This window comes from Borostomias antarcticus (genome assembly GCF_949987555.1).
Source record: "Borostomias antarcticus genome assembly, contig: scaffold_128, whole genome shotgun sequence".
Taxonomy (NCBI): Eukaryota; Metazoa; Chordata; class Actinopteri; order Stomiiformes; family Stomiidae; genus Borostomias; species Borostomias antarcticus.
Window position 1 is genome coordinate 33,158 of NW_028175670.1, and position 16,683 is coordinate 49,840.

A 16,683-nucleotide genomic window follows, 5' to 3' on the forward strand; every position below is an offset into this window, starting at 1 on the left:
GGTTAGGGTTAGGGTGGGTTAGGGGAGGAGAGGGGAGTTGTGATCCCGGTAGATGCTGATACAGCGAGGATGAGTGGACCTGCGGAGGCTCTCCATTCCAACAGCCCCAGCCTCCCCTCCTCCGCCCTTTGAAGACCCCCCCCCCCGAACACCCCCAACTGCAGATTCACAATTCCCCTGCCTCTGCTGCACCGTTCTGCATCATTCCCAACACAAGAGTGAAAAAAAAGGCAGCGAAGTGTTGGATGGATCATTGAAGAAAGTTTGGGTTTCTATTCCCCTGGCTCCATATAGACTGGCTGAATATTGTTGGAACATTAGATTAGTCCTTAACACATACTGGGTGAGGTGGTTGCTTTATCTGACATCTGGAGAGGGTTAAAGGACTATGCTCGTTTTTGACAACCTGGACCTTATTTACGACATATTATAAGAAGTTTGACTCACCCAGATCACTTTTGTGTTGTTCGGAGGCCGGTAGAAGAAATTTAAAATCCAGCGCGAGCCAGTATATCCATGTAATGGCGGCGCACGGGGCAAAGGGAATGCAGTTTCTAAAAATCCATTTTCGGCCGCTAAACGGTTGTTTTCATCAATCACATTGCATGAATCGACAGTTGATATTCCTCTACGCGAGCCATTCTTTCGGTTTTCAAATACGTGGTCTGTAGCCACTGTAATATGATCTTTACACTGGCTATGCTCCCTCACATTCTCTGCGCTACGATCGGATTGTTGCTGACGAATGACGACGACAATATTCTCGGCACCAACTACGATCGTAGCGCAGAAAATGTGAGCCGGAGAATAGCAGGCTGCGCGCTGGCCTGTGCGCATGCGTGCTGGAGCAAGTGGGGGAGAGGCTTGTAAAGATCATTACAGTGGCTTCAGACCACGTATTTGAAAACCAACCGAAAGAATGGCTCGCGTAGAGGAATATCAACTGTCGATTCATGCAATGTGATTGATGAAAACAACCGTTTAGCGGCCGAAAATGGATTTTGAGAAGCTGCATTCCCTATGCCCCGTGCGCCGCCATTACATGGATATACTGGCTCGCGCTGGATTTTAAATTTCTTCTACCGGCCTCCGAACAACACAAAAGTGATCTGGGTGAGTCAAACTTCTTATAATATGTCGTAAATAAGGTCCAGGTTGTCAAAAACAAGCATAGTCCTTTAAAGTCCTCCATCATACTTATCCTTTAAAAAAAAAAAAAAAAAAAATTAACATTTGAAAAAACCCAAATGGGTTAGAATTTACACCAGTGGAATCTGACCATGTGATTTTCTGTAACAAATCTTCAAGTAAGCACAATATACAAGTTGTGTACATGTACATACTGGGGTCTGATACGGTGCAGAGACTACTGCAGTTGTACAGGGTTGGGAGCGACAAAGATCTTTACCGACCTCTAGTCGCTGATTCACAGAAAAACAAGTAGCGGATGTTTCAAACCACAAGGTAAAATCTCAAGATACTGACACTGCAAATGGCAATGTATTTGGGAAATACAATTGGGAGTAATTTCACTGAATCTGTGACACATTCGTGAATTGACACAAACGTTACTCTTATATATTTGTCTATCACTCCAGTACACAATGTGATGGAAGGTTTCATCTTGTCAGATATTTTCTAGGCTATATCACACACTGACTCCCTGAGTGTCAGTCAGTGTAAATAAGGCACTGACACTTTCTTGAAAATGTTTCAAATGTTTGAGTGCAACACCATTACAGGTAATACTTTCCTTTCACATCCAAGATCAGAAGATTTGCTTAATTGACTTAAATCATTGCATCACAGTACCACAAGGGAAGATGAGACGTATCAATCAAAATCTCAAGTCATAGTCTAGAAGCAGTGTGTAAACAAACAAACATTCATTGGCCCTTATTTACAACTTTGCTTCTTCAGACAGTGGGAAACCTGTGTTTTCTGATATTCTCATTTCTCCTACTGTACACGTGCACATGAACACAAGGCACAGTCAAAGTCCCCAGGACATCCAGGCAGATCCAGTCTCGAAACTCATTCATGAGGAGAGTACAGCAGTCACAATGTGTCCTCAGTCAATAGTCCTGTCCCTAACAGATCCACCAGCTCAGGAATCAGGGTAGAGGACTAACATTCCACACTGTCCAGCACGCTTGACCCTCCTGTCACTGGCCTGGTCCTGCGTGTCCTGAGATCCTGGGGGCCCTCCAGGGGAACTGTGAAACCCTCAGCTGGGGACCTGGCTGTCTGGGTCTGAGTCTAGTTCTGGGTCAGAGTCTGAGGCCTCAGCCTCGTCAGCGGAGGCAGTGAGGGCTGGGTAGGGCCGGGGCTGGTCCAGGTTGACGTAGGTGACCTTCAGGTTGATGTAGTGCTCTCCCTCCAGGCAGGACAGGATCCCCTGCACCTTCTGGACCAGCATGTTGAAATCAGGCCGGAGCTCAGGCTCGGGGGCCCAGCACTTGAGCATGATGGAGTACCTAACAAAACAAAAACAACGACAGAAATCAACAACCAGACTTGTCTGAGCACTCAACAGTGTCAGGAGGACAGATAGCGAGGATAGACCGACATTTACAAGACAAGAGTTGAGCCTCTCTTGACTCCAACCGCTGGGTATAAACAGTGTCCACTTACAGGGCGTCGGGGCAGAACTGTGGCTGGAGCAGCCTGCGTCCCTTTAACAGGTAGTGGGTGATATCATAGGGGTCCACATCAGGATAGGGGCTGGTTCCTCTGGTCAACAGCTCCCACAGCAATACCCCAAAGGACCACTAGATGGACAGAGAGCGTGAGTTCGGGTGACTGGAACAGTGCAGTAGTTAAAGTGACCAAAGCCGAGGATCTGGAACTGGATGCGTCTACTCACCACATCAGACTTGGTGGTGAACTTCTGTGTCTGCAGGCTCTCTATAGCCATCCACTTGACTGGCAACTTGGCCTTCTTGTGATCCTGGACGCTGTAGTACTCCTTGTCGAGGACGTCCCTGGCCATCCCAAAATCTGCCACCTTCACGGTGTAGGATTCATCTAGCCTGCATAGAGAATGGGTTGTTAACGAAACCCTGGACAGAGGACCAGGACTTCTGTATTACCCATCTGGGTTCAAGATCACCAGGACTCACATGCAGTTCCTTGCTGCCAGATCTCTGTGTACAAACTTCTTCTGGGCCAGGTACTCCATCCCCTTGGCAACCTGCAGGCCGAACCCAATCAGATCCTTCACTGTTGGGTTCTGCAAACAGAGAGATAACACCCACTCAGTCATTATCTACAGAACAGGAAAAATACAAATATAATAGTTCCGAATCAAGTATAGTACTGTAGGTTAAGCGTTACATGTTCTGTGAGGGTAGGGGAGGAGCTTACCCTCCTCTCACAGCGTATGAAGTGGCGCAGGTCCCCATGCTTCATGTAGGGCAGCACCACCAGGGGAAGCCCCTCGTCAGGCAGCAGGATGCCCAGTAGAGACAGAACGTTAGTGTGGTGGAAGCCCTTCATCAGGATGCCTTCTCTCAGGAACTGCTCTACCTCCCCCAGGTCTGTGATCCCTGGGAACGCACACATACATTAACATGATACATTACATTACAGTAATTTGGCTTCTGTCCAAAGCAACTTATAATAATTGCATTTAACGCAGGAAGTCAGTGTACTACTACTCGCCAGAACTCACAAGTGCATCGCCTTTCTAAAGAAGTGACTAATAGCCTAATCTAGTGCTAAAGTTAAAGTGCACAACTGTCACTGATGTTGCAAAGGCTTAAACAAACTCATACTGTTCAATGTTCACATACTATTCAATGATTTCACAGCACAGTGGATTTCTTGGTTGTTCTGGTCCCTCAGATAGCCGTGGTAAACTGTCCCAAAGTGGCCTGTTTCAAAACAAATGATTCTTACTGGAGATGTGTATAAAACAGTGAGCACATAATGGCCATGATTGAATGGATGGAAATGGAATTACAGTAGATGAGTCCAGCCATGAGCCAAGGATCAACAACGGCAATCTAGTCTCACCTTTGCCAATGATCTGGCTGTGCTGGACGTTGAGCATGTCGGCTGGGATCAGCACATCCTTGACCTCTTCCAGGAGCTCTGGGCGCATGCTGGCCACGGTGACCCTGTCGGGGGTCATCAGGGGCACTGCCAGGTGGTCGTAGCTGGCAGCATAGAGCAGGCTGTGGAAAGCAATGGCCCCTGAGCCTGACGTCTGGCTGGACAAGTCTACAGCAAAGGTGATAGACCGAGAGAGAGAGCGAAAGGGAGAGAGAGAGAGAGAGAGAGAGAGAGAGGGAGAGAGAGAGAGAATGTTTGTCTGGATGAATCTGTGTGTTGGAAGGATGGATGGATGAATGGTTGGATAAGTAGGTGGCTGAATGACGTGGATGAATGGGTGAAAGCTGATTAGATGCCCTGAGCGCCATCTCTCACCTCGCCTATAGTCACCTGTGGGGGATATGTCAGCGTTACTGACTCGGCTACGGGTAGAGAACCTTGACAAACGATTCTCTACCTTGGCTGAAAAACATCACAATGACAATCAGAACAGATGACAGACCCGAACGCCGCACTCGGTGTCATCAGATCATTAAATAATCAACACGGACGACTAGAAGGTTCCAGTCATCCATCACTCACCTTTCTTCTTCCTCCTCTGGTGTTTCATAATGACGAATGCGAGCGCAGCACCCACTACCAAGGCTGCGAAGATGCCCAGCACGATGCCTGCTATGGTCGAGGTGTTGTTGGCAAACACCACTGTGCCCACGTTATAGACAACCCCGTTCACATAAACCTAGCCCAGAAAGGAAGGTCTCAATCAACAGTCTGAAACAACTCCAAGCTACGTTGCAAACTTAAAAACACGAATATGGTGGTCTAGTGAATTCAGTTGAAGCCACGAGGCAAAGTTCCTCACCTTGACGGACGCACCCTCGCTGGGAATGACCAGGTCTTTGGGGATCCTGCAGGTCAGTTCGTTCTCCAGAACCTGGACGTTACAGTCCACGTCCTCGATGGTCATGATGATGGCCATGCAGGCGCTCGCCAGGCTCAGCTTGGCGTGCTGCGCGACAGGGAATAGGAACTGCGGCGTCAAGAGCGGCAACCGTATCGCCGTTTATCTGGCGGTTGTGTTTTTTTGGCGCCGAGTGCGAGCTTGGCTGTGTGTGTGTGAACGTACGTGCAGGGAAACCTCATCCTGTCCTGGGCTCAGGCTCAGCACGTTGCCTTCGCGCTCGAAGGGGAAGACGCTGGCGTCGGGGAAGTACTCGAAACGTCTCCTCAGCAGGCCCCGGGCCCCGTCCATGTCGAAGGAGATCCGCCCCAACTCTGTTTCGTTCCTGGGGAACACCGGGGCCAGGCACTCCAGATGCGTTGCATTCCCTGTGCCGTGGCACACCTGGGTTGGAACACAAAGGAAGTTTGTGACCGGGAACGGCAGCCCGTCTCCTTTGTGAGAGCAACAACGCTCTTGACCAATGAAATGAGTGCACAGATGTCTAATGTAGGGTGAATGGTAAATGTGACGTTCTGTCTCACCCTATGAAGAGGCTCCTGGGAGGGGTTGTTGGATATGTAGCGAATAACTGTCTTGTACACAGAGTCCAGATTCTTGCCTTTGATTATGATTTTAGTTCCCCTGAATGACAGGGTTAAACACACAAATGTACACATTTAGTTATATTGTATTCTATGGGGGAATATTCAAATAGAAATCGAGGCATATAAAATGAATGACAGTCAATGGCATTGATGTATCTAATGTAATGTGGTTTGGATTAACTGATAAAACAGCTTGGTGAGTGGTATAACCTACCTTCTGAAACTGCAGGCAGGGACAAGCCCAGTAACCACAGGGTTCTCCTTATATAGGAACATCTTGGTGGAGGACGCCTCAGACTTATCGATTAGTACCTTCACAGGCACCTTGGTCACGCCTCCCAGGGCTTTGGACAGGCAGACGATGGAGGACGTCACCCCGCTGCCCGCTGAGACACTGAGAAAAATGGACAACACAGATGTGAAAATGCACGCATTCTGACCCGGGCTGAACATAGTACAGCAAAAAAAACATGTCCATAATTACCTAGTGTTGGAGCATTCTTGACCACCGATAGTGACAATCTGTCTCGTCCCGGCGTTTAAGTGGCGTCCAGTCAGTGTGATCAGAGTCCCCCCTACCCGAGGGCCGTAGTCTGGCCTGATCTCCGTTAAACTGGGCTCCTGGACAGAGCCATCACCACGTTAGTGTGTTTAAACTCTCCTGTGCTACAGCGTTTCAAGATGAAGGATCAAAGATGTGACTCTCTCACCACAAAGAAGAAGCCCGGCCTCTGGGCTTGGCCCTCAATGAAGTAGCGGCCCTTCCTCTCGTGCACCTCCACTGTGACGTTGAGGGCCTGGGACGGCGCCGTGTCCTGGCGATGAAGTCGGCACACCAGCCTGGAGGGGGAGGCAGGGTGGCAGGTCACTAATGGCTCTGTACAACATCACCCTAGATCTTTAACATTATGTACCGTGCATCCGTAAAGTATTCATATCCCTTTTTCCACATGTTGTTATGCTGCCTTATTCCAAAACTGATTAAACTCAAAATGTTCTCAAAAATCTACACACAACACCCCATAATGACAATGTGAAAAAAGTTGTAGAATTATCCGCAAAAAAACAAACAAAAAAAACCTGAAATATCACATATACCTATATAGTATTCAGCACACACCCTTTACTCAGTACTTTGTTGAGGCACCTTTAGTAGTGATTACAGCCTCAAGTCTTTTGGGGTATGACGCTATAAGCTTGGCACACCTGTATTTGGGGTATTTCTCCCATTCTTCTCTGCAGATCCTCTCAATCTCTGTCAGGTTAGATAGGGAGCATCGCTGCACAGCTGTTTTCAGGTCTTTCCAGAGATGTTCAATCAGGTTCAATTCTGCACTCTGGCTGGGCCACTCAGTGACATTCACAGACTTGTTCCGAAGCCACTCCTTTGTTGTTTTGGTATTTTTAATACATTTGCAAAAATGTTTTCACTTTGTCATTATGGCAAAGTATTGTGTGTAGATTTTTGAGAAAACTAACAATGCAAGTTGCAGTTAACATTCAGTTGACCTTTGACATTTGAATACCAAAATCTAATCCAATTAATCTAATTAAATCCAACTGGACATTTTGGCCAAATATGTACAAATTCTGGTCAAGCCTTTCTTGAGATATTGTGTTCATCAGGCCAAAAACACATTTTGTGAGGTCACAGTGACCATGAACTTTGACCACCAAAATCGAATCAGTTCTTCATTCAGTCCAATAGGACATTTTGGCCAAATATGAACACATTCTGTCAAGCCATTCCTGAGATATCGTGTTCACTAGACCAAAAACGCCTTTTGGGAGGTCACAGTTACCCTTGACATTTGACCTTTGACCCCCACGATCTAAGCAGTTCATCCTTGAGTGCCATTGAACATTTGCACCAAAGGGGAAGAAATGCTGTCAATGCCTTCTCAAGATATTGCATTAACAAACATCGTATGGACGGACGGACGGACGGACAACCCGAAACCATAATGCTATCGCCTGGCGGAGGCATACAAATAATTTAATCCATTTTGGAATAAGGCTATAACATAACAACATGAAAAAGTGAAGGAGTATGAGTACTTTCCAGATGCTCTGTGTATTGTGTATATTCAATTGTACTGAAAAAGGAGTTACAGCTAATAATGCCTTTATGAGGGTAGTACAGCTCAGCTATACAGTACAGTATGTGTGCTGTGTGTATGTCCAGGTGAATGTGTTTGGTGTGTGTATCAAATCAAATCAAACTTTATTTGTATAGCGCATTTCATACACAGAGGCAACACAATGCGCTTTACAGAGAGCAATGTGGGGTGGGCATAGGTCCCATCCCTACGTATTCCAGAGGGAAGCAAAAAAACAGTTTCACCCGGGCGCCAGAAAAGTGAGCTGTAAAAATTATTCCCTGACCTCTCTCAACGAGACATTTACAGAGCAGTAAACATGGGCTAAATACTTCATAAGAGAGACATGACTAACAGTAGAGTGCACAAATAGTTACAGAGAAGTTGCCGAAATGGAAGGCCATTATGTGTTAGCTATCCCTGTAGTCTCTAATGTGAATCATATAGCAAAACATGTATGTGTGTGTATGTGTGTGTGTGTGTGTGTGTGTGTGCGCGCGCGTGTGTATTACTTACTGTGTGCTGTTGCTTTTCTCTGGCAGAACAGAACAGAGGGTCTCTCCCACTCTCACCAGGTGGGTCCTCTCGTTGAAGGCTGTTGATGACTGGAACTCCCAACCACACAGCTTCAGCTCTGTCTCACCAGCAGGGGGCGCTGTCTTTGGGAAAAACTACAGAGAAGACAACACCCATTCAGAATGATTCAGAATCCCTTTCATTCTGAATATGAATGGGCCGTTTTCAACAAAAACTATTTAAGCTATTTTATGGCAGTTTTCCACTGAACATTTTCAAATTGGATGCCTTGGATGTCTCATTGGGCAATTTCTGAAATGTGATGAATTAATTTGAAGCTTGAAGTCTGTGTATGTTTTAAATACGTTTGCCATAATGTGAATGTGTGAAGTGCATTGATTTGTAATGCTTTTGTATTTTTTTATGATTTTAAATACTGTCTGAATATGTGTAACCAGGGAACATTCGGAATGGGTTCTCCTGGATAAATAAATTTTCAAAACGATAGCAGTGAACCTTGCCTCTGTGAGGATAGGGGGACAGGATGCTTTGTTCCACTGACTGGGGTTAGGGTTGGGGTTGGGGTTAGGGTTAGGGTCACACTCCTGCTGGCGCGAGCAGGCTCCCGAGCACCAGCCACAGCTCATGAACTCCGGGGCCTTCAGAAGACACTCGGAGCAGGTGAGGTAGTGAGCACAGCCTGGTCCTGTAGGAGACACACTGACCATCTGACCGAGAGAGAGAGGGAGAGAGAGAAGGAGAGAGAGGGAGAGAGAGAAGGAGAGAGAGGGAGAGAGTTCAGAAGTTCCGTTTCAGTTCAGTTTACTTTATTCGTACCTCGAGTCATCTATACAACAAACAGACAATAGTCAAACATAATACTAGAAACCATAGTTTGAAATAAAAATAAGTTGAAGTGAAATCATCACTAAAACCCCTTCAGACAAAAGATAATACAATAGAAACTACTCATCGTCTGTGCAATGTTGCTAATACTGAGTGATGGCTGCTGGGAAAAGGCTAGTGTTATGATGTTTTGTACTGCACTTTGGGACTATAAATCTTCGTTGGAAGAAGCTGGAATCTGCTGTGCAGAGGGTAGGTTTTAAAATCGAGTCCATTATCCACTCCAACTGTCCTGTGTACAGGGGCGTTGGGTCAAGCTGTGGCTCACCTATCAGCCTACTAGACCATTTAACAATTTGACTCAGTGAGATTCTGTTCTTTAAGGATGGGTTTCCAAACCATGACACCAAAGAAAAGGATCAAATAGATTCAATGAAAGCACGATAAAATAAGGTCATCATGGTTTTGTCATCGTGAAAATAAGACAGGTACCTTAGACAGAACAAACGCTGATGCCCCTTGCACATATTCCACTGTCTGACCCCCAATGGATGTGACTTTGTGTGTGTGGGCGTGTCTTCTAAAATCAATGAACATGTATTTAGTCTTAGATATGTTTAACTGAAGACAGGACTCCTCGCACAGCTTGACAAAGTCGTCGATGACTGGGCCTCATTATCCTGGAGCTGGCTAACAATAACAGAGCCATCTACATACGTTAACATGGTTCTATTCTTACACCCGCTCTGACACATATTTACGTAGAGGATAAATAACGAGTGAAAGGACACATCCTTGTGGGGAGCCAGCTGAGGAGCAAACTTGGTCAGACAGGACTCCATTTACCCTCACTCTTTGTGTCCTATCAGTTAAAAAGTCAAGGAAAGAGGGAGAGGGAGAGAGAGAGAGAGAGAAGGATATACCATAATGAGATATACAACACCGACAGAGTGTGAGAAGGCACCACAAAAAGATCTGTATGCCACAGAGGTCAGAGGTTAGAAACAAGCTGTTTGCAGTAAAACAACATCGACGGACGTACCTTGTTTCCTACCGCAAAGAGCAGGGAGTCCTCTGAGAGCACGGCCGCTGTCCTGGACACCCTGCTGCCTCCCAGGGAGTAGTTGGCATACACCAAGGGGCTGGAGTGTCTCAGGATCACCTGAGGGGTTAGGGTTAGGGTTAGTCACCATACTGCTGAGCCATGGAGAACTCAACGTGTCTCAGGATCACCTGAGGGGACCACAGTCAGACTGCTGAGCCATGGAGAACTCAACGTGTCTCAGGATCACCTGAGGGGACCACAGTCAGACTGCTGAGCCATGGAGAACTCAACGTTAAACAGACGCCACCAGCGTCGCTCGTCAGTATTGCTTCCACCGTCACTCGCTGGATTCGGCCACCTCCATGAAGCACTGCTTTAGCCAGCAGGGCCGTATTAAACTATTCAGTCACACTTTATAATAAGGGTCATAAAAAACCTTAGTTAACTGTTAACTAATGCTAATTTAGGGTTAGGTTACGTTACTAATGTTAATTAATACCTTAGTTAAGGTTAGAGTTAGGGTTAGGTGAGTTAACCTTAGTTAACATAAATAACATTAGTAAATGGTTAATAGAGACATTAGTTAACTGTTACTTAATGCTTAATAATGCATTAACCAACGCTTATTAATGTGCCCTTATTGTAAAGTGTTACCAACTATTCTATCACCCTGGGCCCTTTGTCTCGGGGGGCCCTCCCGTTAAACTAACCATTTAGAATACTTTACAATTGAGGCTCCACCACAGTAATAATAATTATTATTATTATGAATTGGATTTATATAGCGCCCTTCATGATACCCAGAGCGCTTAACAGAGTCCAGTATTCATTCAGACAGTCATACCGATGGTGGTAAGCTACATCTGTAGCCACAGCTGCCCTGGGGCAGACAATCAGCGCCTACGGCCCCTCCGACCACCACCAATATTCATTCATTCATTCACATCTATATGTTGCATGTGTTTATGATTAGATGGTTAGATATGGACACATGTCCTACTGCCTCACACGACCCAGGGGCATAGGCCTTGGGCCTCCATGGAAAATACTATACTGCACTTGGTGACATCCAGTCCACACAACATCCCTCTAGCCTTAAGCGATCCTGCAGTGTTACAGCGGTGTTGCTGCTGGTGTTTCCTGCTCTGCCACCAGCTGTCTGGGTGTACCTGCAGCATGCGTCCGTCATCCGTGCCGATGTGTGCCAGGGTGTCATCTCCCAGGGTGGTGACCAGGATGGAGGTGAGCAGAACGTTCCTCATCATGCTGTTGAAGATGTCCACCCGTTTGAAGGGCTGGGACACCAGGGTGGCCTTTTCCTGGCACGACACGCTGTTGTTTGAGCTCTGTGTGGCCCAAAAGGGACAGACACCTCAATGACAGGGCATAAATATTCAGGCATTTCCGTTTTCCGAAAAACGAATTAATTCCGAAATTAATTCGTTTTTCTTTCTCTCTCTCACGCCCACACACACACACACACACACACACACACACACACACACACACACACACACACACACACACACACACGCACACACAGAGAAAGACCAGATATAATCATTCATTTAAAGAGCATGTGCCTCTGCCCCTGGCACTTACAGCCATCACCCATGTGTCATGTGTAACATCGAGCTCTGAGAGGGACAGTGTTATAAAACAGCAGTGAACTCTGCCTTCAGAGCAACATCATGGAAGCATGGAGATTGTGCTTTCTTAACACGTGCCAGCAACCCACAACTCACAGCAGATGCTCTGGCCTCAGCCCAAGCATGTGCACAGTTATGCACCTAAACAACCTGACAGCCTATCTAGCATGCGATGGGGTTGTTAGTACAGCAACACAAGAGGCACTGAAAACAAACACTGCTACTCTCCCTATGTCCACTCCAAGCAGCTTAACTTGTCCTAACTTGCCTATTCTCTTTCCCTACGTCACAAGTCATTCCTTCCCTCCTCCAGTGCTTGCTGTCTGTTGTGCTGGTTTCCATGCACTCCAATAAAATATGAGAGAGCCAGACACAGGCACACACACACGCGCGCGCACACACACACACACACACACACACACACACACACACACACACACACACACACACTCATTCCATTCAACAGACAGACACACTCCCTCCTTCCCCTAAGCATTCCATTTGGTTATCAACAGGATTTATGACTGTGTGTTGGCGCATGGTCATTACAGCTGTACAGTACAGTGTGAGCTCAGGGGAGGTGGAAAGCGTGAGATAAGAACACACCTTGATCACGACTATCACAGCCATTGTGTTAAATCAACAAGTAGTTTGACAAAATGTTTTAGTCATCTAGTTTCTTTCCGCCAAAAGATTACCCTGACAGAGGTGAAATAATTTGAGTTGTTCGTATTTTGCTGTTTTTGAGTGCATTTAACGGATCATTTGACAGCAATGTGGTACATATTCCTGAGATCATAGCACGGTAGAGCAGAGCTATACTGAAGAAGCCTGGCAGAGTCAACAATTCACACCCTTTCTGTAAGGGCACATTCATTAAGGTCTGCGTCTGGAACACGCCAGTGCAGAACAACGGTGTGGCAATAATCAGGTCAGCTGTGACTCATCTGCCCCTCCCTCTGTCCCTGCTTATGGACACCTCACTTCCTCCACACGGCCTTCTGGGACTCCTAAATGCATAAAGCTCCTCAATACCTGATTGATAATTAGGAACAAACCCGGATTTGTTTATAACCAAGAGTACTTTACCCTGATGACTGTAATGCTATGAAATGACATAATAAAACTGCAATGATTAGGCCTAAACAATAAACAATTAACTCAGATAAGATGACATAAAACATTGGATTAGGATTATTCATTTCCACCCAACAAGGTACTACACTAGGTGACTTATAATTATAGTGGATGGGGGGTGGGAGTGTGGGTGGGGGCTCACCTCGTGGGGGCAGCTCTCAAGTGGCTGGAAGTGGCCGAGTCCCCTGGAGAGCTGCTCCGGGCTGGAGCTGCAACAGGCCTCCACGCCGGTGTCGATGGCCTTGTTCACCGTGGCCATGGGGAAAGCACACAACGCAGAGTCCCGCTCGGGGCGCCCGCTGGCGTCCGTCTTTGCGAACACGCCATACAGGATGTCATCACCCTGGCTCACCCCCAGCTCCTCCGCCAACTCCTTCCCCGCCCGTCCGAAGTGAGCCGCCTGAAGCCCGTTGTACACCACGTCATGGTAGTCCTCCCTCCGCCCCCTCCTCCTCCTCCTCTTGGGCTCATAGCGGCACTCGAGGACCACCTCCCGATACAGCCTCACCTCCATGTTCTTCACCGGCAGGCGGCCCAGGCGCGTCTGGAGCGGCGAGGGGATCCCGGTCATGGAGGGCTTCTCACGCTGCACAGACAGGAAGTACACGTAGTCCTGGGTGTAGAAGCTGTTGATGTAGTCTATCCTGTAGGAGTTCTGAAGGCCCGGCAGCACAGTCAGACCCTGCAAGACGACCTCAAAGCCGTCCTCGGTGGCCAGCGGCCTACGCACCGAGATGGATGGCCTTCCGTACCTCTGAGCCACGCGCTCGTTGAGGGTGGCGGCTACAAAGAAATAGGCGGTCTGGCCCGCCTCGACGATGCTGACCTTGGTGCCCAGAGGGCTGGCCACGCAGTCCGGACAGTGGGAGGGAGAGTTGTCCCCTTTCCTGAAGAGACAATGAGAAGTGGGCGGAGAGCCGTTGTCGGAGAGCTCGTGGGAGTGACAGACCCCGTGCTGCGTGCTCCCGCATGAGTACAGATAGGGCAGGTATCCGGGGTCCAACAGCAGAACCATGTTGTCCGTGTCCACTGGGTCCTCGGGGTCATTCTGGATGTCACACAGGTGACAGGTCTGACACTCCGGGCTGCCCAGCGGGCCTGTCTGCACCTGCCATAGTTTGCTCAAGCTGCCGTCCACAGCCTCAATCACATTCTGAGACGCCACGTAAACCTGCTGCTGATACGTATCCACCACTATGCTCTGTATGGGTTTCTCTGTCAGGAAGAAGGGTAAGGAGTAGCTGACGGTGAAATCCAGCGTCTGCCGAGGGCTTGTGGGACAGGTGAACAGTCTGGAGACCGTGCAAGTCTGTATCCACATGCAGCATGTCAGTAGCAGGGAGGCCCAGGAGACCATCTCCACTCCACACGGTCGTCTGTTACCTATAGGAGGCAACGCTCCTCCAGAACATTCTGGAGACCAACAGGAACTCTGTGGGTGGACAGAAACAGAGATGTGTGGAATGTGGGGGTTGACTATGACTAAGCTCATTTTCAACTGAGAGCTATGGTGCTTTCAAAGTTACTGTTAACATGTGAACTTAATTTATATAAATGTAAACAGTTTATTTTGTTGAAAGGAGAAGTGGAAGAAACACCATTTTAAGAGCCTTGGAATCTTTTGAAGGCTGTAGTGAGTCAGGCCCTGTTTAGTTTGCCACAACTCTAGTTGTATTATTTTTGTGATGCATGTGATGCAATAAACTTGGGAAGGCATGCGCATTAAATTTTTTGTTTCACTTTATTCCATTATTTATTCCATCCTTAATTCATTCCAAATATTAATTGGATTTCCCCTACTGTATACTACTAGAAAGGGCAGTTTCTCAGCTTTCGGGAAGTTTTGGAACGTGGGATATATTATTATATATATATAATGCTATATATATATTATTTTTAGATTATTTTTTTTAAAGATATTTTTACATTTTTGCCGGTGACGCGGTAGGCTTCAAAGGGTTTATAAGTGAGTTAAAATGTACGATGGACAAGACATGACATGCACCATGACCATGCTGACTGGAAAGGTAGGCTAGGCTACTGTGGGCGTTCCAGAGACTGAAACTAAATCAAAACCAGCTGGTGGCACTGGGGAATTCAGTGATAAAATATCTCGACTAATATTGACAAAAACCCACGTAGGCTACAGTAACAATAAAATACATAACAGTTTGTTGAGTTGAAACAGCTGGGTGGGATAGAGTGATGCCTGGAGGGAGTAGGTCACTGCTCCTGTTTCCTGGTCACAGTGCCACAACATGACAACCAGTCCACTACTTCAATGAGCAACTGTTTCAGGACATAATATAGCCTAGGCCTAATCAGAGCGACTGCCCCATGATCATATACAGTAATGTGCATAACAAGTGCTTTTTTTCTAGTGAATTCAAAATTGTAAAATTTGATTATTTTCTTACACAACTCATTAACTTAAAAAATCGGATTTGTTCAACCATACAATAAGTCAAATGGTAGGGTTAGGATTAAAACAACGGTTCCTTGTGACCCAGGTTATGTGCATATATTTCTACTTGAACATTAATTTACAAAAACACAGATATTTCCCTGAAGCCTATTAGAATGTCTAGCCGACTTGAAAACAACCGGCGTGTACATGCGGTCATATCAGCATCTTTCCCAAGGGAGAAACTTTTTTTGAATCGAACATACCTGAGGAATTTTCGCTGCGCATCGGAGCTCAGTCAAAAGTCTTTGTTACAATTCCATACTGGATACCGTTGCTGATAATGACAAATACATTCATGTCGTTCCGGACCCCTCTGATTCATGTAACATCCTGGGACAAGCGCGCACCTGAGCGAGGCACATATCCATGGGTATGGTATTCGATCCTCTCGGTCGGTCCACCCCTCGCATGCCCCGCCTACGGCAAGTAGCCTAGACTATGACATGGCTCGGATTGCTCAATCGCGGAAATTAACTTTTGGTATCCTGCCTTTATTACAGAAAATCTCAGCATTTCAGCACAGTTTCAGCTAATGCAACCTGTGTCCACGTTAACAGCAGCCTGTGATCTGTTACGAACATTCTTGAGAGATGAAATCATAGCCTATGCTTCACTGAAATAGGAAGCCAAATAAGTAGCGCTATCAAAACTCAAGATGGAACTCACCTACCCAAAGTATGGAAGGAATGCACCATCTGGAGGATAGCTTTTGGCTGACCTTTAACAAACATTCATCAAAATCAAAGTGAACCCTAAAATTGTAAAATTAAATTGGAGGATAAGTTGATAAAAATGAAATAAATGAATCCAACACAAATATCTACTTCTATCTGCCATGCGCCAATTGATAAACAACACAGTGGTTATTTTCATGCATATTTCATGGGAATTGAGTGAGAACCAGACACAGCTCACCGTATACAGACTCTTTCACTATTGTAAACCATTGTTAATTGTTACATAATTTAGGACTATAAACCTTATCCCCTCAACTCAGTAGGCTACCTGCAGTTAAACATTTACCAGTGAATCCAAAGTACAAGTAGGAACAATGAAAACCCATGTCCACGCCTAAACCAGTTTGTAGTTTGAAGTGCTCCATACTGATCACTCTTGATTATATGTCAATTACTGACACAATTAAAAACCATAGGCTATTCAGGGTCACCAGTAGAACAAACAGATCTTTTTCAGATACATGTTCCCAAAAAGCCCAGTCACAGCCTGTCAGTGTTATGCCTGCTGTTTCCAATCTAGATCTAGACTTGGCAGTCCTAGCTGGTTGGATTGGACCCTGGAACTTAAACAAATCACCACTGA

The 16,683-nt window shown here is 46.5% G+C and overlaps 1 protein-coding gene across 2 annotated transcripts; it reads right to left on the reverse strand.

Moving 5' to 3' along the window:
* Nucleotides 1–1,286: 1,286 nt before the first annotated feature.
* On the reverse strand, nt 1,287–15,714 carry LOC311329359 (macrophage-stimulating protein receptor-like). Of its 2 annotated transcripts, none has more exons than XM_084463213.1 (21): nt 15,567–15,714; nt 13,039–14,328; nt 11,280–11,456; nt 10,108–10,227; nt 8,741–8,947; nt 8,220–8,374; nt 6,315–6,444; nt 6,089–6,225; nt 5,819–5,998; nt 5,542–5,641; nt 5,183–5,401; nt 4,919–5,065; nt 4,639–4,795; nt 4,447–4,518; nt 4,018–4,224; nt 3,795–3,875; nt 3,367–3,548; nt 3,123–3,232; nt 2,867–3,032; nt 2,635–2,771; nt 1,287–2,477 (listed from the first exon to the last, which is right to left on the reverse strand). In XM_084463213.1, the coding sequence occupies exons 2-21, from the start codon at nt 14,251–14,253 to the stop codon at nt 2,228–2,230; spliced, it is 4,149 nt and encodes a 1,382-aa protein (XP_084319339.1). In that variant the 5' UTR covers nt 14,254–14,328; nt 15,567–15,714; the 3' UTR covers nt 1,287–2,227. The 2 variants fall into 2 exon arrangements, with proteins under 2 accessions (XP_084319339.1, XP_084319338.1); XM_084463212.1 differs by having other exon boundaries at nt 4,432–4,518.
* Between the last annotated feature and the right edge of the window lie 969 nt (nt 15,715–16,683).

What these genes read in the sequence shown, in the direction of transcription:
- LOC311329359 (XM_084463212.1), bottom strand. Translation starts at nt 14,253, where the DNA reads ATGGTCTCCTGGGCCTCCCTGCTACTGACATGCTGCATGTGGATACAG. An exon ending in TTGAGAGCTGCCCCCACGAG is followed by an intron (nt 11,457 to 13,038) that starts GTGAGCCCCCAC and finishes TGGGCCACACAG; the next exon opens with AGCTCAAACAACAGCGTGTC. An exon ending in TCTTTGCGGTAGGAAACAAG is followed by an intron (nt 8,948 to 10,107) that starts GTACGTCCGTCG and finishes TCTCTCGGTCAG; the next exon opens with ATGGTCAGTGTGTCTCCTAC.